The sequence below is a fragment of the Ceratotherium simum genome, chromosome 14 (genome assembly GCF_057802395.1).
Source record: "Ceratotherium simum simum isolate JZ-2026a chromosome 14, ASM5780239v1, whole genome shotgun sequence".
In the NCBI taxonomy this organism is placed as follows: domain Eukaryota; kingdom Metazoa; phylum Chordata; class Mammalia; order Perissodactyla; family Rhinocerotidae; genus Ceratotherium; species Ceratotherium simum.
The window spans coordinates 7,827,824-7,850,152 of record NC_141913.1 but is presented as its reverse complement, the minus strand read 5'-3'; the positions used below and the strand labels follow the sequence as shown (position 1 = coordinate 7,850,152).

At 40.4% G+C, this 22,329-nt stretch overlaps 1 protein-coding gene across 4 annotated transcripts in view; it reads left to right on the top strand.

Annotated features, from left to right (window-relative positions):
• The window catches only part of GNAL (G protein subunit alpha L), a 144,242-nt gene that overhangs the window by 75,517 nt on the left and 46,396 nt on the right, over positions 1-22,329 (top strand). For all 4 annotated transcript variants that reach the window (XM_087438959.1, XM_004421050.3, XM_087438960.1 and 1 more), the window contains exon 5: positions 16,785-16,882. In XM_087438959.1, coding sequence (XP_087295085.1) covers positions 16,785-16,882 — 98 coding nt within the window. The remainder of the gene's footprint in view (positions 1-16,784; positions 16,883-22,329) is intronic.

The following is a 22,329-nucleotide window of genomic DNA, read 5'->3' as shown; positions in this document are numbered from 1 at the left end:
GCGAGTTGTAGTCTTCAGTTTATCAACTCACCCACTCTTAGTTATTACTACTTTTGCATATAGTTTTTTTTTAAGCATTGATTTTAAAGTTTTAGCAGTAATGTCTGAAAATGACACAATTTACAAAATGTCCCCATTTCCTTGTTGCCAGGCCTGTGTGAACCTCTGTCTGTCTGTGCCCTCAGTCTTTCTCTTTGCCTCCCTGCCTCTCTCCTGTCTTCCCCTCCTCTTCATTTGACACTGTCTTTCTTTCTGCCTGTATGTGGCTGTGTTTCCCTCTGTCCCCTGTCCCTTTCTTTTTTCATGTATTTCTCTTTCATGTATCTACTCTTAATGTATCTACTAGTAGTTACTAGTAACTAGTAGCTAGTAGATAGTAGTATCTTCTACTATCTTTCATGTATCTACTCTTCACAGGCCATGAAACTAAAGTGTCATTATTATCATTTGTTTATTTTTTAAATCACATCTACTATCCCATGTTCTGATTTTTCCACTGTGGATCAACAGCCTTAACAATGACAACAACTATATATATATCCTTATCTCCATATATTTATTTCAAACATAAGTATATACACGATAGATAGATGATAAGTAGATGGATGGATGGATGGATAGGTAAAGTGACAAACAGGAGGTGTCCTACCAGCCCCTGCAGTGAGACTGATTATTGAAGGATCATGTGGGGGTCATGTGACAGAACACGATCGTTGCTTATTATCCTTGAACATCACTAGGAATTTCACAAGCATGAAATAAAGACTTCTTGATGGATACTCTGGGAACGTATATAAGTGGCAGGAGGCAATTTGCTGCCACGTAGAAACAGCGTTTGGTGAGAGCAGAGGCATAAATCCTGGCAGAAGCCCATGGAAGGAGAGAGGCCAGTGCCTTGGTAGAATGTCCCTCAGGCCACAGGCCCAAGGAGAACTTGTTCTGGGCCGAATTACATGGCCGTGGGTAAAAAGTGAACTGTACCATCAACAATCTAGACAGTCCCAACTCAGCCCAGGAAAGGGCTGGGCAGCCTCCGAGTTGCCAGGTGTGCTGCGGGAGGCGAGCCTCTGATGTGGAAGGGGTTGTCTCGGCTCCTGTCTGTCACAGAAAAGAAAGCTGTTTTACATGTGCTAGTCAATACATTATCAATTATGTGAATTACTTATTACTTTCTGAGGATAAGAATGTTCTTGGACTCCAAAAAAGTTACTTTTTAAATTCTTCATGGAGTAGAACCAGGACAAACATGTCTTTAAATGTCAAATTATAAAACCCCTTTTTAGACACAAACCAGGTTCCCATCAGTTCAAAGCTACTAACAAATAATGTATAGGCATTTTTGGTTCTGGGTGTTTTTGCCCTAAGCCTCTTTGCCAATAGCAGTTTCATGGCAAACATTTTCACCACACAACTAATTGGCCGTAAAGGCAATTTTGCCGTAAATGATAAAAAAATTAATGGTTCTCAGTTTTGGTTTCATTTGGTTACACATGGTGTTCATTTGGTTCATATGGTTTTCATTTGGTTACAAATATGCATTCTAGTATTTGGATGAAACTGATACCTCTCAACGAAGAAAGACATTTTAGTGAAAAAAAGAAAAAAGATGTGATGCTGAACCAGGAGACGAATCAACAAAGAAAAACAAATGTATGATACTATAAACAAAAGATTTGGGAGACGAAGTGCCTAGGTAAAATCCAGAAAACAAAATCACTTCTTCCCACAGCGTTGCCCTGAATCTACACATATTTAAATATTCAAATATTTGTATTCAAATATTTTGTATTTTCATATTTCTCAGTCAAGTCTTTTTAATTTTGTTATTCGTGTTTCATTATGTCCCTTTTAATGTCTCTCTTTTATTTTTCATGTTTTTATCTTTTATGGGAAAATTGCCTTAACGGCTAATTAGTTGTGTGGTGAAAATGTTTGCAGTGAAACTGCGGCAACTCTTGGTGTGGAGGTGCACACCGACAATCAAGTGGGAGGAAGACAGTGAGGGAAGAGGACTTCTCGGGAAAGTTTATTCATCCACTCATTCATGAAACAACTATTTATTAAGCTCTTAGGGTGTGTCAAGGACTATAGTAAGTGCCTGATATGTGTCAGGGAACAAACCATGCAGACCCCTGCTCTCGTGGGGCTTACAGTCTAGCAGGAAATACAGAGAATTAGTAGCACATAAGAAATAAATTAATGAAAGAACATTTTAGGAAATGCTAATAAGCACTGTAGAGACAAGAACACTTAGGATCAGCTAAGGGGCATGAGAGTGAAGGCGGAGGGGATAGGGCTTTAAAAAGGGTCATCAGAGAGGGTCTCACTGAGAAGAGGGATTGCAGAAGCCAATGGAAGGAGAGAGGCCAGTGCTTCAGTAGAATGAAGGAGGGAAGGCAGTGAGCAAAGCCGGATCAGGGAAGGACAGTCCAGGCAGTGGCGAGGCCCTGCCCCGGGGTAGGAGCACCCCTGGGGGTTCAAGGAACAGGAAGCCACTGTGACTGGAGCAGTGAGCAAGGAGGAGAATGATGACATGATACTAGTGAGGTCATAGAGAGAGGGGCACCAAAGAAATAAGGGCTTGCAGTCATTGTGGGGACTCTGAGTGAATAGGGCCCCACAGGAGGTTTTGAGCACAGGAGTGACCTGAGCTGACCTGCACTGTAGAAGCATCTCCCTGGCTACAGTTTCAGAAGATGCTGTAGGGTGGAAGCAGGGAGACCGGTTAGGTGGCTCTTGCAGTAATCTAGGTGAGAGGTATTGGTGGTTAAAACCGTGCAGGTGGTAAGATAGTCAACTCTGGATACAGTCTGAAAGTAGAATCATACTGATGGATTAGCCATGGTCTATGAGAGACAGAGCAGCATCAAGATGACTTCATGGCTTGGTCTGAGCAACTGGAAGGACAAAGTTGCCATCTGCTGAGATGTGAAGGCTGCAGGTAGGGCAGGTTTAGGGGAATCAGGAGTTCAGCTCTGGCCATGTTGAGTTTAAGATGTCCACTAGACATCCAAGGAGAGAGGTCGCAACTACTCTTCTCTACCATCTTTACGTAATAGGTTCTTCTGAATAAGGTGCTCTATGGTCGGAGAATAAGGAGATATTGCTCAGGTAAGTGAACCCAAGCAGGTCTTCAGAACAGTCATAGCAATAATCAGTGCAATATGTAACCATCATATGTGGTGTTTATTGTTTCAAAGCTTTTTCAAGTATGAACTTGGTTACCTGTTTCCCTGAGAGTTTAGGATTATTTTTCTTGTGGTAAGACGAAAGGTGGATGTCGAATAAAGATTACAAGAAAAATATTTCTTCTTCCTGTAATCTATCAGATGCCTTAATTTATTCCCTCTTGGTAGACCACTTGCCAAGGAAATACCTTTTTTTTTTTTTGATATTTAGAATCAAGTTAGCAAAAAAAGTAAAATAAAGATCCATGCTTCTTATGGACTTCCCCCTAAAATCCTATTGCTGCCCGCTGATTTTATTGTTTGGCCCTAAAAGATTAATTGAGAGAGTAAGAACTGAAACCATTCTGTTTGTGGTGTTCTTATGTCATGGATGGCCCCTGGAAATTCTTTAAGTCCTTGTTGGAATAGTTGAGCTGATTCGAAGGATGTTGTCTATCTAACTCTCTGTTACTCATGGTTTTTTACTTTTACCTTGGTAATACGGTTGAATTCCACCTCTGCGATTGCCCCTGCCCCCACATTACTTCTTCATTTTCATTTCACTTTACATTTTTGTTTCTTCTCTTAACTGTCCTCTTCTTGCTGATTCGAAGGATGTTGTCTATCTAACTCTCTGTTACTCATGGTTTTTTACTTTTACCTTGGTAATACGGTTGAATTCCACCTCTGCGATTGCCCCTGCCCCCACATTACTTCTTCATTTTCATTTCACTTTACATTTTTGTTTCTTCTCTTAACTGTCCTCTTCTTCCTCCAACCCTCTAACCCTCCAAATCTAGGTGTTCTAAGGTCCTGTATTTGTCATTCTTTTCCATTTTCTCACTGACTCTCTCTCGGCAAGTTTATTCAGCATCATGACTTCAATCAGCAGCCTCCTATAGATCCTTCCCAAAATTCATCCAGTCTCCAGGTTTGATCTTGAACTGAATTCCAGTCCTTCATCTGTAACCCCCTACCAGACATCTTTCTGATCATTCCACCAGTAACACAACTTTTCTAAATTAAACTTATCATCTCTTCCAAAACACCAAACATCATAGTGTCCTTCAGACTAGTCTTGCTGCATACAGCGGCTTATCACTCTGGTCCACGTCCCTGTCAGCCCTGGATTCATGGTCCTAAAGCAGAGCTCTGGGATTCTCTTGATCCAAACCCACAATGACTCCCCATCCATTCACAGATTCCAAAAAATAGCCATTGAATGTTTGTCTGCCAGGCCTAATTCTAGGTGTTGTGGATGCAGCAGCAGACAAAAGAGTCACAGCTCCTCATGGAGCTTTCCTTCTAGTGGAGCAAACAAGATCACAACCACTAAATAAGTAAGCGTACGGTATATTGATGGCCTGGGAGGAAGGTAAAGAAAGTAAAGGAGGAGAGAGACTGCGGGGCAGTTGGAGTTGCTATTTTGTGTAGGGTTGTTAAGGATAATGTGGCATTTGAACAGAGACCTGAAGGAGTGTCCAGCCAGCAGGAAGAGCGTGAGCAGTGCCCTGAGGTGGCAGTCTTGGCCTGTTCCGGGAACACCGAGGCCCGTGTGTATGGAGAAAAGAGTGCCAGGCAGAAGGTGGGGGGAGGTGAGGTCAGAGAGGGAATGAGGGTGGTCAGATAACGTGGGGACTTTGGATTTTACTCCGAGATGGGAAGCATGGGGTTGTTTTTATGTTTTATTTTGTTTGTTTAACAAACTCTTTTTTTATTGTGGTAAAATAAACAAAACATAAAATTTACCATTTTAACCATTTTTAAGTGTACAATTCTGTTTCATTAAGTACATTCACATTGTTGTACAACCATCACCACCATCCATCTCCAGAACTTTTTCATCATCCCAAACTGAAACCCTGTCCCCATTAAACACTAACTCCGCATTCCCCCTCACCCCATCCCCTAGCGACCACCATTCTACTTTCTTTTCTATGAATTTGACTATTCTAGGTACCTCATATAAGTGGAATCACACAATATTTGTTCTTTTGTGACTGGCTTATTTCACTTAGCATAATGTCCTCAAGGTTCATCCATGTTGTAGCATGCATCAGATTTTCCTTCCTTTTTAGGGCTGAATAATATTCCATTGTGTGTATATACCACATTTTGTTTATCCATTCATCCATCTATGGACACTTGAGTTGTTAGCATTGGATTGTTTGAGCCCGATTGTAATGTGCTCTGACTTATGTTTTCAAAGAGTCACTGGCTACTGAGTTGAATAGACTGTTGTAAGAAAGGATGGAAACAGAGGCCAGTTGGGAGTCTGTGGCAGTAACTTCTGGTCCTAGATGATGACTTCAGTCAGGAATGTAGCAGTGCAGGTGTAAGAAATGATCAGAATCTGGGTGTATTCTGAAAGTAAAGCCAAGAGGATTTCCTTAAGGATCACATGTTGGGCATGAGAGAAAGAGAGGGGTCAAGGATGACTGAAGGGTCTTTGGCCTGAGAAACTGAATGGTGGCTTTGCCATCAACTGGGGAAAACTTCAAGTAGAGCAAGTTTTAGAGAGAAAATTAGGAGTTCCATTTTGGACCTCCTGAGTTGCAGGTGCCTGTTAGAAGTCAAGTGGTGATATCAGGCAGTTGGAATTCAAGTGGTGATATCAGGCAAGTGGTGATATCAGACAACTGGATATGTGAGTCCAGAATTCAGAGAGAGGTTTGAGCTGGGGATGTCAATTTGAGAGTCACTAGTATATTCATAGTATCTAAGCGGCAAAATGGAGATCATCAAGGCAGTGAGCTTAGACAGAGAAGAGGTTCCAGGACTAAGCCATAAGGCTGTCCACTATTAGGAGGCTGGGAAAAGAGAAGAATCCAACAAAGAACACCAAGCAAAAGTGACCATGGGTTAGGAAGAAAACCGGGAGAGAGTGATGTCTTGGAAGCCAAGAGTACAGTATTTGAAGGAAGAGGCAGTGGTCAACTGTGTTAGATGCTACTAATGGGTCAGGTAAGATGGGGACTGAGAATTAACCACTGAACTCAGCAGCCTGGAGGTCATGACCTTAATCATTACCTGCAGAAGAAGTCCCACACTTTCTTGCCTGGCCAGGCGTCCTTTTTTTTTTCTTTGTTTGCTCTTCCTGCCCCTTCACAAATCTTACCCATTCCAGGCCCTCTACAATATTTGCTGAGTGAATGAAATGTCTACACAAATAATCCATAATCAATCCATAAATCAAAACTGGGGTGAGTTTATTATGAGCCACATCTGAGGACTAGCCTTCCCAAGGAAGGAAGGGCACCAAAAAAGTGGGGTGTACAGAGTGGTTATATACCATCTTGAAACAAAGAGCATACATCACACATGATAGGAATGTTCCTTTTACAATAATCATGAGATGCTTTGCTGGCACAGCAGGTCGGTGGTCAGCAGGTCAGTGGTCACAAGGTGAGCACAGCAGGTCGGTAATTAATCCTTAGTTTAGGGAGAGATGCTTATCCTAAAAGAAATGCCGATATGGGAGAGGTTACATCTCTATCTTTAAGGGCTTCATTCTTGTCTTTGGGGTAGAGTAAATGTTTAAAGCAGATGTACAATGCATGCTCAACAGGCCATGTCAGGCCCTCTTGGAAAAATAAGGTCAGGCTGAATTAGTTTTCAACCAAATGGCTTCCTCATATACTCCAGTATATCCTATTGCTTTTCATTTATTTATCACAAAGAATGACATGCCTTGCTTTGATTGAGTCCACTGTAGAGGGTGTGAAAGGAATAACCACTCCCCGACCCTAGACACCTCTCCAGACACTCACTTGGTCGGAAAGAGCTAGCTCCGCCTTTTTCACTGATATTTCCTGTTCCAGCACAGTGTGGCTCAAAGTGAGCTCAGGAAACTGCTGTCTTGAGTTCTTAGAAGAGCAGATGGGTGGGGCCAGTGGAGGAGGAGCTGGGCCATGAGATTATCTTTGAGGCTTTCTTATGTGTTTGGAATTGTCAGGAATTCCAAGAATATCAGGTCTGTCTGTGTTCAAATTTAAATCTGAAGTATATTCAAAAGCTAGATGTGATTGACCATCTTGTAATATCTGCCACACTATCTGCCTCCATTAGGATAAATAACTAAGTGTTTAATAAAGTTATTAAGTGTTGAGATGAATTAAGTATGTTGAATCAGAAATTCCAACCAGTAACTTTTGTAAAATAGTTCCAGATGTTTCTCTTGGGGAAGAAAGGAGGCCCACTCCTAGGTATATAACCAGGAGAATTAAAAACATACATCCACACAAAAACTTGTACACAAGTGTTCATAGCAGCATTATTCGTAATATCGAAAAAGTACAAACAACCCAAATGTCCATCAAATGATGAATGGATAACAAATGTGGTAGGATCCGTACAATAGAATCTTATTCGGCAATAAAAAAGAATGAAGCACTGATACGTGCATGTTACAGCATAGATGAACCTTGAAAACATTATGCAGAGCAAAAGAAGCTAGACGCAAAAGGCTGCATATTGTTTGATTCCATTTATACAAAATATTCAGAATAGGCAAACCCATAGAGACAGAAAGCAGATTAGTGGTTGCCAGAGGCTGAGGGAAGGGAGAACAAGGAGTGACTGCTGATGGGTATGGGGTTTCTTTTGGGGGTGGTGAAAATGTTCTAAAAGTGATTGTGGTGATAGTTGCACAACTCTATGAATATACTAAAACCCATTGAATTGTACATTTAAAAGGGGGAATAGTATGGTATAATTCAATATAACTGTTATATAATTATATATATAATTCAATAAAACTGTTACATACAAAATAGAAAGAAAGAGGGAAAATATAAAACTTAAAATCAGAAAGGCCCAGAACTGGAGGAAGTCTTAAAGATTATCTTGTACAAACATACAAGTATAGAATTGCAAGGGGTGTGGGTTTTTTCGACATTTTCTTTCCCTTTTATGTCAATTGTCTTTTGCCAGATTTGCAGCTGCTGCAGAGTTGCCAAGGAGCTCAGCAGTGGCCTTTGAAATCTTTTCTTTTCTATCTACATAGAAATTTGAATCACCTAACTCCTCCAATGTAGTGTGAGGTGTTGAGTTTCTCATAGCTGTTTGTACCTCTCGGAGAAGGCTCTTGTGTTCCGGTGCTGCAGGGCTGCAGGGCTGCACTTTACAGAACGAGGCCCTGAGTGATTTTGTGCGTTCCCACTGAGGACACCATCAGCTAATTTTAGGGTGTGGGGTATACGTGCAGCTGCCCCTTAATAGGACAAGACATTAACGTGCTACAAATAGGACATATCCAAGTTGTAGCACACATTCTTGCATAATGTTCTGTGCCCCTTTTTTCTAGTAATCTGAGGAGTTCTATCCAGCCAGGTTCACTCCCTCACCAGCTGTTAGTGCATGAGTCTGGACGAGTCACAGTAGCTTGGGGGCCTTTGCGGAAGGTCTGAAAGCCTAGGGCAAACCCAGGAATGGGAAGCACCGTGTTACAGTTAAGTGCTGAGGGCGGTGCCCCTCGGGGCTCCTGTCCCTGCGTCTGTTCTTTGCCACATGGTAACCTGCCTTGTGCTGGTGATTGGAGCTCATCCCTCTCCTTACATTCAGAAACCTTGTGCCCTGTCTTCTACACCCAGCACCTAGTGTAATGCCTTATGCCAGCAGGTGTTTAGTAGATGTTTCTAGAATTCCCTTCTCAAGCCTACACACAACTTCTGTCTCCTCGCCATGTTTCTCTCTTGGCCTGTTGGAATCTGGCAGTCCTTGCCACAATTTTACCAAAACCACTGTGCCGTGTTCTGGGTGCCATCCTTGTGTCCAAAGACAAAAGACTCTCCCAGACCCTAACCCTCCACAAGCACTTCACACGGTTGGTCATCACGCTCTTGACTGTCCTGAGACTGAGTTTGCCCTCCCTGATGTCACCCCATCATATGTGCACCTCCTCACCCACCTGCCTCTACCTGTCTGCTTTATACTGCTCAGTCCAGCTGAAGCACCAACCTCTGCCCAGAAGAGCTGTTATATCCTCTTGGAACAGGGACAGCAGTCAGAGTTCAGAAGCCCCCCAGCTGGGATTTGAACCCAGGCACTCATATGCCAAAATCCATGCTCAAACCATAAATATTGTTTTATGATTCCTCATTAGGCACCTTTAGTATGTTTTACACTAAAATTTTCCCAAAGAAATATGTATCTATCTACCATTGTTGTCAGTAGGAATACAGCAAACCCACATGTACAAACATTTGCTTTAAATCTAGCCTTATCCTCAAAAAGAGGGCCGCCCTCCTCCATTTTGCCTCTCAGCACATAAAACAGAAAGGATTCAGAGTGACTAAGATGACCAAGAATAATACGTTAATGTGTTATATAATTCAACCTTGATGTTCCAAGGAGAATTTTTGTCAGATAACTTGATAGAGCCTTGTCTGGAAGCAAAGGCTAAAGTCGTGATTCTTTGAGTCTCTTATCCGTAATGAAAACACCTAATTATTTTATTTCTGTTCCCACACAAATAAGTTTCTTTTATGCATCTCTTTGGCATGCTCCAAGTGCACAATTTTCTCAGATAATTAGGATTTTAGAGAAAGAATCTTAGGTATAAGAGTGGGAGTATTGTGAAGGAGAAAATCAAAAGCTAAAAAATTAATTTTGTGGAAAAAAAATACCTAAGGAAAATTATATGTTCCCATCACTAAAGGGTAAGTTTATTTAATTCTCTCTTATGGGTCATGGATTTGATAACTAAAACTTTATACTTATCAGTTATTTTGTGATGTTAAAATTTGGAAATAAAAGATAGAATCTCTAGACAAATCTTACTGTATCTTTAAAAAATTTTGTTTAAACCAAGTTTAAAGAGCAGCAGAACCCATGCATCTTGGCCACGATGGCCAGTGAAGGTCCCTTGGCTCAGTCTCCGTGCACTTTGGAACTGCAGGGAATTCTGATTCTGTCCCAGGCCTTGTGGGTCCTGCTTTAGGAAGAGAAAAAGAGAGTCCAGAGCTATGCAGGTAACTATTTCTGTATATAGATAACTACACGGGAAGGAATTGAAAGCTACTAGAATAAGTGAAATTAGCAAGGTTGCAGGATACAAGATCAAATACAGAAATCAACTGTATCTCTATGTACTAACAGTGAAAAAAATCCAAAAATGAAATTTAAAACAACATATACATTCAAAATAACATCCAGAAAAACTACCTAGGGAAAAAAAATCTAACAAACAGTGTGAAAGATCTGTATAATGAAAACTATAAAACATTATTGAGAGAAATGAAATAAAACATAAATAAATAGCTATATCATGTTCATGGTTTAGAAAACTCATTATTGTTAAGATGGCACTTCTCTCCAAAGTGACCAAAGATTCAAAGCAATCCCAATCAAAATACTAGCAGGCTTTTTTAGAGAAACTGGCAAGCTTAGAATTCTAAGATGTATGTGGAAATTCAAAAGACCTAGTCAAAATGATGTTGGAAAAGAAGAACAAAGTTGGAGAACTTAACACTACTAATTGTAAGACTTACTACAAAGCTGCAGTATTCAAGGCAGCATGGTGTTGGCATAAGGACAGACGTATAGATCAGTGGAACAGGATTGAAATAGGAATAGACTCACATGTGTATGGTCAATTTCAACAAAGGTACCAAGGTCATTCAATGGAGAAAGGATAGTTTTTTCAATAAATGTGCTGGGGAAGCTGGATATACACATGGAAGAAAGTGAAACTTGACCCTTTCCTCTTACATACCCCAAAATTAACTCAAATGGATCATAGACCTAAATGTAAGAGCTATAACTATAGAGTTAAATGTAAGAGCTATAACTTTTAGAAGAAAACTTGGAGGAAATATTTTTTACTTTGGGTTAGGCAAAGATTTCTTAAAACACAAAAAAGTATAAACAGGAAAAGGAAAAAATTGATTAATTGGACATCATCAAAATTAAAAACTTTGCTCTTCAACAGATACTTAGGAAAATTAAAATACAAGGTAAATTTTGGGAAAACATATTTGCAAAACCTATAGCTGACCAAGAATTTTATCTCTTACTCTTATTAAAAAAAACCTCAATAATAAAAAGACATACAACCCAATTTTTAAGTGGGCAAAATATTTGAACAGAAACTTCAGAAAGAAGATATGCAAGCAGCCAACAATCACATGAAAAGATATCCAGCATCACTGGCCATCAGCAAATGCTGACTGCAGCCACAGTTAGATGCCACTACACACTCATTAGAATAATGAAAATTAAAAAGACTGACAAAACCAAGTATTGGTAACGTTGTGGAGGAACTAGAACCCCTAGACACTGCTCTTGACAATGTAAAATGGAACAACCCATTTGGAAGACAATTTAGCAGGTTTTTTTGGTTTTTTTTGTGTGTGTGTGAGGAAGATCAGCCCTGAGCTAACATCCGTACCAATCCTCCTCTTTTTGCTGAGGAAGACTAGCCCTGAGCTAACATCCATGCCTGTCTTCCTCCACTTTGTGTGGCATGCCGCCACAGCATGGCCTGACAAGCGCTGCGTCAGTGAGCACCCGGGATCCGAACCCAGGCAACCAGCAGCAGAGCACGCGCACTTAACCACTACACCACAGAGCCAGCCCCCAATTTAGCAGTTTTTAAAGTTAAACATTTATTTACCGTATAACCCAGCAATTCCACTCCTGAGAATCAACCCAAGAGAAATGAAAATAAAAGTCTATACAAAGACTGGTACAAAAATATTCCTAGAGCCTTATTCATAATAGCCAAAGATTGGAAATAACTCAAATGTCCATCAGCTAGTGAATGAATAAACAAAATGTGGTATATCCATACAATGGAATAACTCAGCAATTTTTTAAAAACTACTAATATACCTAACAAAATGGATGAATCTCAAAAATATAATACTAAGTGAAAGAAACCAGACACAAAATACTATATGATTTCATTTATATGAAATTTCTGGAAAAGGCAAAACTATAAAGACGGAAGTAGATTAACAGTTGTCTAGAACCAGGGTCGGGGTAAAGCTTGGCTTGGCTCCAAAGGAGGGTGAGGAGTTGATGGAGGTGTTCTAAAGCTTGATTGTGTTGGTGGTTGCATGACTATATAAATAAATGGGTGAGTTTTATGGTATTGAAAGTATCCCTCAAAAAGCTGTTAAAAATATTCTAATAATAGTTAAAGTAGGCTGTCCTAAGGGGAAAAAATAGACAGGTGTGGTGTATATCGCAAATTTGCATTTGTCCTTGCTGGTCTTGCAGGCACGAGGAACTGCTATCGACCAGAAAATGAGAAAGCTAGCTGGACTCAGAGCATGCTTTTGAATGGTTTGACGACTTTTTAGTCAGGGGGCTTGAGAAATATAAAGTATCCTTAATCATTCTCGTTTTGTCGTCAGTAAAATGGGAATTGAATCACCTGCATGGCAGGGTTGTTTGAGACATTTGAGTCTGTATCTGAGAGACCTTGTATCTGAGACCCTTAGCACATGGCTGGGATATACGAGGCACTCAGTAAATGCTGGATGTGGCCTCCTGTTATATCTGGTTATTTGCTGAGATTGTTGCCTGTGGTGGTCATACTTCATGCTAGGGAAGATATGAGCTTGGGGACTGCTAATGATTTTTAATAGTTTGTTTGGTTTTTTTTAGCATAGTTTCTGAAAGCTGTTCCTAAATAGAATTTTAGAATTTACTGTATTAAATTAGACTTGAGGATGGACAGAGATTATAAATAGCAAAATCATAGTGCTAACCAGGCATGACAGATCCCACACATACTTTTAACTTGATATCCACCAGATATCTGAAAAAAAGAAATGACAGAAACCTATTAGATCATTCTGTTATCTAAGGGATAAAACTGAGTAGGTGTATTTTAAATGAATCAGATGGAAATTTGAGCTTTAGAAAATTCCATTTAAATGACTACTAACCTGAAACTGCCTATTTCTAAGGTCTGTTTGATTATGGCAGTAGACATTATTCACTGTTACCATGAAAAGTTACATTAAACATTTATTTATACTAAAACTTGTTTCAGAAAGGATTTAGTGCTGCTCACGGAGTTATAATACAAGTTAATAAAATACCTGAAAATGTAGGAGAATGACATTAGGGAGAGGAGAATAAGTCCTGTGGAACCAGAAGAGAAATTGGTACCCAGAGTGTCAGGCAAAGCCCTGCACACATGCCGGGACCGGCCCCAAAATGTGCTTTCTGTGCTTCCTGCAGTCAACACAGGGACGTGAAGAAAAGCAGTAGAAAAGTCTCAAGACCCGTAAGACTAAAAATTAATAATAAAATTTAAAGAGCAATTGCTTGAGAGATGCAAAAGAATATTTCTGACACTAAAATTAAAGAGGAATATTTTCCATATGTCATCCTGGGAAGAATATTGTGCAGTGAACATGAGGAATAACATTTTTACACTCAACCCGGAACAGTTTCCACCAGCCTCAGGACAGAGCACCGAGTAACAAAGCAGTTCTGCCTGAGACCTGTGTGTGTCGCAGAATTTGACTCCAAACCACTGGATAACATTCATTCCAAGAGATAATAAATATGCTTTTGATTCTTACTTAAAAAATGAAAAATGTATCTCAAATGTCAGTGTAACCAAAAGGTTATTTTATTGCATTATATATTGTTATTTTATCATGGTAACAGAGAAATCATGCAAGAATTTTTATTTTTAAGTTTCTTATTGTCATACAGTTATTTCTCTTTTAAAGCAGTTATGAAGAATTTAAAAGCAAAAAAAAATTTTGTTACTCATCTGAGAATTCCAGGTTAGCTTTGAGTATACCTTATATATAAAGGAAGATGTAGACAGCAGTATCAGAAGGAAGATGTTGCAACATGAAATGGAGAAGTTAGGTATTTAAATTTTTTTAAATTTTAGTTTAAGTTTTTATTTAAAAATCAAAATGATGCTGTAAAAATTTAAGGCCTTGCTTTAAAAATAGGTTTAAGTTTGGTATCATTATAATTTTTATTTTCTATAACACAACTCAAATTCCTTTGAATAAGAGTAACATAAATGTTCATGTATTCCAGTTGCTAAATATATGAAGCTCACAAGGCGATTCTCATATTCATTAATATAGAGAAAATTAAGAAATGTCGCATAGTAATTTTCTTTCTATGCTCTCAATTTCTCAGATGTCAAAAACAGGTTACATTTCACCGTGAATCACCCTTTCTTTTCAGACGTATACACACGCGCACAAAACTGAAATTATTTTTATTTAGTATTATTCACCCTAGTTGCTAATGAAGGCATACTAAAATTATTCCTCATATTTATTTCCCAGTTGTTTTAGCAAATGTATGAGAATTCTAGCCTGGCTGTGGACAAATGTTTAATTATAACTAAAGAAGTTGCACTGGCTGACTGATATTTAATAATTTTACAGAATCATTTCTTGGTTTATTTTTTATTTGAGATAGTGGCATTGTGACTATGATTTTTAAAAGCCTTTATCTTTGAGAAATAATATTGAAATAAAAAAACATGGTGTAAGTGATTTGCTGCAAAGGTGGGAAAAGGGCATGAGATACAGATAAAAGAAAGTTGGCTGTGTTGATAAATGTGGGAGCTGAGTAATGAGTACCTGGGGATTCATTCTCTCTACTTTCAGTAGTTTGAAATTTTCCCTAACAAAAAGTTGAATAAGCAACGGGCAGCAGCAGCCCTGGAATTTTCCCTGAAGCTTTTAGAACCCCTTAAAAAGTAAACATGGAGAATCCTGGGGCCTCCCTGTATTCCAGTCCAACATCTTTGTTTACCAGCAAGGAAGCTGAAACAGAGAGGTGGTTGTTTCTTTGGTGTTTTAAAATCACAGTGCCCACAATGCCTGTTTTACTACTGCTGTCAACGTGTACTCCAGAAATCGTGTATCTTGATTCTCGGGTCAAGCACTCCTCTGTAATTCTCTCTCAGAGGCTTCAGCTCAGACTGTTAAAGAACAACTGATTCTGACACTTGTTAAAGACAGTAAGGAACTTGAGTCAACGGACTACTGCCCTGGGGGTTTTCAGGAGGGGAGAGAGATGGGGCTCAGCTCTGAATATCACCGTGACACTGGGTTATCACTGTCTTCCAAGACCATCTCAAGAACAGCATCATAGTGTATTTCTCTTTAGACGTGTGTGTGTGGGGGGGTGTCTTCATATGGCTCTTAGAACAAAGTTTTTCTCAAGGAAGGGTACAAACTCCTTCACTGGAGTGATAGGAGGAAGCAGCAGTGGGAGATTCCAGAAGGAAACACAAACCTAGGAAGACAAGGTAAAAACTGAGATGTTCAGCTACCCTCTTTCGTGTGGAGATTGTCCCTTCATTGTCAACTGTGGTCAGTTTGGATTTGTTGATGATGATGATAGACAGACACATGATAGATGTAGAGACATGTGGCGTAACTTTAAAAATTGTTCCTGACACTGGGTACTCAGAATTGGATGTACTAGAAGCTGGTGAAGCTTAAGCTCAGGGCCCCTCTCTCCTACTCTCCCTTCCAAGATTTTGTACCTAATTTTGTATTCATAATTTTTTTCTTGTTTCAAAGAGTCCTCCCCAAATTGTATAAGCATTAGGTCCCACAATACTTGGATCCACCCTTGTATGGAATTGTGACTCTCTAAGAGAAGAACTAGCCCTTTATTTTTTTTCCTCCTAAGAATGTGTGCTGACTCTTGGGGTACATGGCAGCCACAATGAATGGTTGAATATACAGGCATTGACTGCTCACTGGCCCTGTAGCCCTGGAATTCTTTCATGCAGATCAAAGACAGAAATGGGTGTTTCCTGGGGTTGCCTTGAGGGGCAAATGACTGATGTGGGAAGGGATATAAATACTCTAATGAAGTGTTTTGTGGAAATTTACATAACTTCTTTTATATTTAGCAACAAATGTACAGTCATTTGCTTCCATAACACTGTTAATTTAATTAGGGTAATTTTGGAAATATGAATTCAGAAAGCCACCTTTTATTTTGAGATAAGGAAAGTTCTTGTTTCAGAGGGTGCTACTTGCCATAATGATGAAACTGAGCACTCTGCCTGCATGGGCTTGAACGAACCAAAAATCATAGCTCACGCTTAACTCATAGTTTTTAAAAATTCAAAAAACCAATGAATTACTATACCCAAAGAATGTCATTTTAAAAGTTTCTTTCTTATGTGCTTAATGCTTCTGGGCCAAATTAACCTATCTGCTGAACCATGTCTATTCATAATCGTGGCTCACATAGGAAATTTAGAAGAAACAGAACTTGCCATTATGATAGGCATGTTTTTTGGTTGCTGAAGTGGCAGTTCCGCTAGTTAAGTTACTGAATACTAAGAGCTTTAAAGTTGTGCCGTTAGTTGTATCTATAGTTAATGAATGTCATTAACTTTTGATTTGTAATTTTCATTTTGGGGAACTTTCTGGAATGATAAGAATGCTTGACAAGTTGATTTGAATGATGATAACATGGATGCATCCATTTTTCATCACACTGAACACAGGATCTGTGTGTTTTACTGTGTGTAAAGTAGACTTCACAGAGAAAACAATTCATGTGCTACCTGCAAAATTTTTTTTGGCAGTTACTTTTAACTTTTTGAGAGATTATAACGTATGTGTTTTCTTGTTTGTAACTTTCAATTTTTAGGAATTCTTTGATCATGTGAAGAAACTTTGGGATGATGAAGGTGTGAAGGCGTGCTTTGAGAGGTCAAACGAATACCAGCTGATCGACTGCGCACAATAGTAAGTCTGTTCCCTCGAGGGCCCGGGCCTCTTTGAAGACAGGCTTGCACCACAGCTGTGCTGCCCTCCCAGGGTCACTGACGTTTCTTGAATGCAAGGAACAAATAATTAACGTCTCACTGCAGAAATCAACTGTGAAAATGAGACGTGTTGAGTAGATGGAAAGCTGAAAATCCAATAGGAATCAGTGTTTCAGGGAAGAACCAGAAGCCGCTGTATTCATTTTATCCTGATCTTGGTTTCCAGCTCTGTTCATGTTTTGCTTTCTATAGAGTGATAGGCGTATTCGTAAATTATGATATACTTAGATATTCATTATTATATTTTAATTTTGGAGCAGGGGCCCCCAAATTAGATTTTAAAATAATATCAACATCTGCAATCAAGCCCAAGCTCTTACTTAAAGTAATAAGAGATCATCCTATACACATTGGAAGTAGACTAAAACTTTGAAAGCAGATGGTAATTACTATAATAAGTAAATATCTGGTGAAAAAATATAATTAAGAGAAACAGGAATAAAGAAAGGACTGTGGTGCCTAGGCTGGCTCATTGTTTTTCCCAGAAATGCTCATTTCCCTATTTTTCTTTTGCTATTTTAGATTCATTCTATAACTATTAGAGAATATGGTCCCCAGAAGAATGTTAAACAAGAAGTTCTAGATATGTTTGCTATTTTGGTAACAAAACTATATTTAACAAGTTGTCTTATATAACTCTTTGGGCAGCAAGAAATGAGCGTTTTTACATTTTAAGTCTGTAAACTCTAAAAATTCATACTTGTGGAAGAGATTCCATAAGCATAAAATCTGGGAATTCAGAATATTTGGAACCAACTAATGGAGTTACGCTGTGAATATTTTCGAGGAGAGGGTGGTTGTGCAGCCTCCCCAGCCTGTCCTCATCCTTAGGAGTTCAGGTACCCTCACCTGTGAGGGTTACTGAGAGGCACCAATGGCCAGGGACAAGGAGAGGGCACAAAGTGTGTCCCGGGCACTGACAGGAGGCCTGTGGGAGCGGGTGGGTAATGGAAGAGTGGCCATAAACAGGTGAGAGAGGTCAGTGGGGCCAGACCCTCCCAAGTGCTGAAGGCCATGCCAAGAAACTTGGATTTTCTTCCAAATGCAATGAGTGTCCATTGGCTTGATGAGAGAGGTTCTTAGGGTCACCCTGGCTGCAGCATGGAGAGTTAAAAGAAGGAGGTAGAGACCCCAGGGGCTTGCCTCGGGTCAGGTGATGGCCATGGAGGTGAGTCCTGGGAGCCGGAGGGACAGAACTAGGTGGTGGATGGTATAAAGGAGGTGGGGGAAAGGAGGATCAAGGACGACAACGGGGTGGGTCATGCTGCCATTTACTGAGATAGGGAAACCTGGGAGATGTTGTTTATGGGAGGACAGGGGAAGATAATCAAGCTCCAATTTGGAGAAGTTAAGTTTGTGATGCCAAAGGGATATCCAAGTGGAGAGATCAAGCAGAGGGTTGGTTGTAGGAGTGGGGAGCTCAGAAGAGAGACTGGCGATACAAGTTTGGATGTTATCAGCCCACTGATGGTGTACCAAGCCTTGGAAATGCACGAACACAACTGGAGTGAGTGTAGAGAGAGGAGAAGGTCCTGGACCAAGGAAGTTCAATCCTTAGAAGTTGGTTTCAGGAGGAGGTGCGTAGAATCACATCTGGAGAGAGGGAGTCCTCCAGAGGAGGGAAGAGGATCTCTGGGCCGAGATGGGGGAGACAGACGGTGTTAATAAGGTTTACTTAACCTCCTTCTTATTGTGACCAAGAACTGGCTACACCCCCCTCAGTCCACGAGCATTTGGTGAGCAGCAGCTGTATCTAGAGAGCCGTCCTCGGCAGGGCAGGGCGTAGTTAAACAGAGATGGAGCACAGACCTGCTCCACACACCCTGAAATGACCACCGAAAGCTTTTTTTTTTGCTAAGAATTCTTTTATTTATTTATTTATTTTGAGGAAGAGTGGTCCGGTGCTAACACCTGTTGCCAATCTTCCTCTTTTTTCTCCCCGAAGCCCCAGTACACAGTTGTGTATCATAGTTGTAGCTCTTCTATTTGGGACGCCGCCACAGCATGGCTTGATGAGCAGTGAGTAGATCCGCACCCCCGGCGAACCCCAGGCAGCGAAAGCGGAGCGCGTGAACTTAACCGCTATGCCACCGGGCCGGCCCCTGAAAGCTTTAATGATCCTCCACTGTATATGCTAAAGAAACTATTTACTAATTAAAATTTTTTAGCTAGAAAAGAAATTAAAATTTCTCATTTCCTGCCATGCTTAACAGTTCTTTCATGACTTGCCTTAAGTCAACTTTCCCTTTTTAAGTTGGCCACGCCCAACGTAGTTGACGTTTGTGAGTACATTCCTGTGGTTACTCTCCTGTCTGTTAGTGAGTACGTTTGCTCTCATTTCACGGCTGGATCATTAAGTCCAGAGAGCCAGGCTGGTACAGAGTTGGATGCAGGAGTGGGGATCAGGTTCCGGATAGAGCTGACCCGCAGTCTGAGAGGTCCCGGGAGGCACACAACTTCCTGAAGGGCCTTTATTTGTCCCTCTCACTCGCACTCGCTCTTTCTCTAACATGTCATTTCACAATCCTTTAAAAACCACAACGGAATTGTATGTTAAATCACCATGTTTTAGAGATGGGAAGGATATACTAAGAAGATGCTAGCAACCTGATTTTCTAGCACAGCTTGTAATAATATTAAAATTCATATACGTTTGCATTCAAAGTTGGTGTGGAATATGTGTTTTATCTTACTTTTCCAGTATTTCTTGAGCAAAGGTGTTGTGAGGGAATGCCACAGGGCTGCTCAGTGTCGAATTGGGAATTACTCTTTCTCAAAAAAAAGAAACAGACAACTTATTCTTGCATCACCCTAGTGATAGAATTAACAATTTAATTTAAAATAAAATATGCAAACATAAATTTAAAAAAAAGAAGTAGTAGTATGAGCCTTGACAATAGGCCAGGGTCCAGATCTTTGTTCCGCCACCGACCTTTGTGTGAGAGTTTGGGCAAATTACTTTAATTGGAAAAATTATGGGATCTATTATCATACAGCTGTTGTAGGATTAAATAAGTAAATATCCAAAGTCCTCAAAATAGTGCCTGGCACATAGAAGGCCCCAGATCAGCTCTTGCTGTTATGCCACCGACATGGAAACGGAGGCCCAGAGAGGGAAACTAAGGCGCCGAAGATCCCAGTTTCCCACCAGCAGGCAGGACCACAGCCAAGGTCTGCTGTTCCTTTCAGTTCCATCCTCTCAAATTACCGAGAGCCACAGATAAAAATCGCCTGGGGAGTGAGACTCTGGGCGTGAGGTCCAGACTCCCTTTCCAGGCTTGTCAGCAATAAAACACCAAAGCTTTACTTATTCTTCCTTAGCTGTGGGCCTGGCAGAATCCCAGAAACCAACTCCCGAACTAGACCTCACCATCTAGGTTAAACTTAACTTCTCCAACTTTGCTTTTTTATCCATTTTAATACAGTGGGAATCAAGTTGGATCAATAACCTTTGTCTCTTAATAACTGTCTTGTTTTTCCTCAACACTCAGATTTTGAGATTGGGGTGGTGAGGGATTTCAAAAACAAATAATATTTTAATAACATTTGTTAGACCAACGTATGGCTGCCAAATTTTTTTATGTTGCCAAATAAGATCTTAAAGGACTATAAGCTGCTTCCATCTCCCATCACCATCCCTTCACAAAAGAAATGACATTTCAGTGTCAAACAGGGAAGGGACATGGTGTCAGAGTAAAGCCCTGGGACCATGATACTCAGGCCATCTTGTCCAGCCCACTAGATTTTGAATTCCTCGGGGAATGCGTCTTATTCATCCTTAGATGCCCAGCTCTTAGGTGAGTGTTCTTGCATAAAGTCGGTGCCCATTAAGTACTATCTGAAATAAATGAATTGGCAAAACAGGGGCCCCATATTCAATATGGTTCTGATAGGAAAAGCTGACCCTGTCCCTTTAAAAGTGCACACCACACCCCAGACTCACATTCTGTACCCCCCACTTCTATCCCCTTGTACATTCCCAGTGTTCTGACAGTTTTCTTTTTTCCTCTCATCTAAATTGCTCTGAGAAAAGATCTGCTTATGTCTTGGTGTGAATCTGAGTCACTCTACTACCTTGCTCAACAGTATTGCATTTTACACCTTAATGTTTATTATGAAGGAAGTAATTCTAAGCCCTATTAAAGTAATATCTTCCATGGCAGAAACCATGGGAATATTTGGGGGAAGAGGTGCTTCTCAGTGGTGCTGAAATTCTGTTAAGGCTGAGCTGCCAGTGAAGAATCTAGGGACAGTCCCACAGTTCCTCAAAAGCTTAAACATAGAGGTACCCAGCAATTCCACTCCTGGATATATACCCAAGAGACTTAAAAACATACATCCACACAAAAACTCATACATGAATGTTCGTAGCAGCATTATTCATAATAGCCAAAAAGTGTGAACACCCCAATGTCCATCAAATGACGAATAGATAAACAAAATGTGATACATCACACGATGGAATATTATTCAGCAATAAAAAGGAATGAAGTACTGATACATGCTACAACATGAATGAACCTTAAAAACATTATGCTAAGTGAAAGAACTCGGACACAAAAGGCCACATATTATATGATTCTATTTATATGAAATGTTCAGAATAGGCAAATCCATAGAAACAGAAAGTAGATTAGTGGTTGCCAGGGGCTTGGGGGCGAGGGGGAATTGAGAGTGACTGCTAATGGGTACAGGGTTTCTTTTGGGGATAATGGGAATGTTCTGTAATTGGATAGTACTGATGGTTGCACAACCTCGTGAATATACTAAAACCCACACGATTGTATACTTTAAAATGGTGAATTTTATGTTATGTGAAATTATATGTTATATGAATTATATCTCAATCTAAAAAAAGAAAGATTACGGGGTAGAGAAGGATCCAGGGCAGGAAAAGCGATGGGAACACCAGTCAAGACTGGCCAGGGGGCGGTCTCCTCGCTGAGCCAGGGCTCCTCTTGTCAACGGCAGATGAAAGTCTAAACGTGTGTTTACAAGGCCTGCTTCTTCATACTCAGCCAACCACAGACGCCTGCCACTCCCCAAGCCTGCAAACACCTGGTCGAATGGGAGCTCCCAAATTATAAAGTGCTGTGCTGTAAAAATGGAAAAAACCGTTAAGATCTATTTTATGCTGTGTGGCACGCAAGGAATGGAAACTTGCTCAGGCTACTTCGAGAAAAGGGGAATTTGTTCTGAATCTCTCGGAAGCCACAGAGGCACTGTGGGGACCAGCTCTTCTGTTCCTGCTGTCTGGGCATTTCGACTTCTCGAATGACCTCTCCTCTAGAGAGGAGGCTGTCCGCTCCTCTCCTCCCTTGCTCCTGACTGGCACATCCACTCTGCAATCTGCAGGTCAGATCCCAG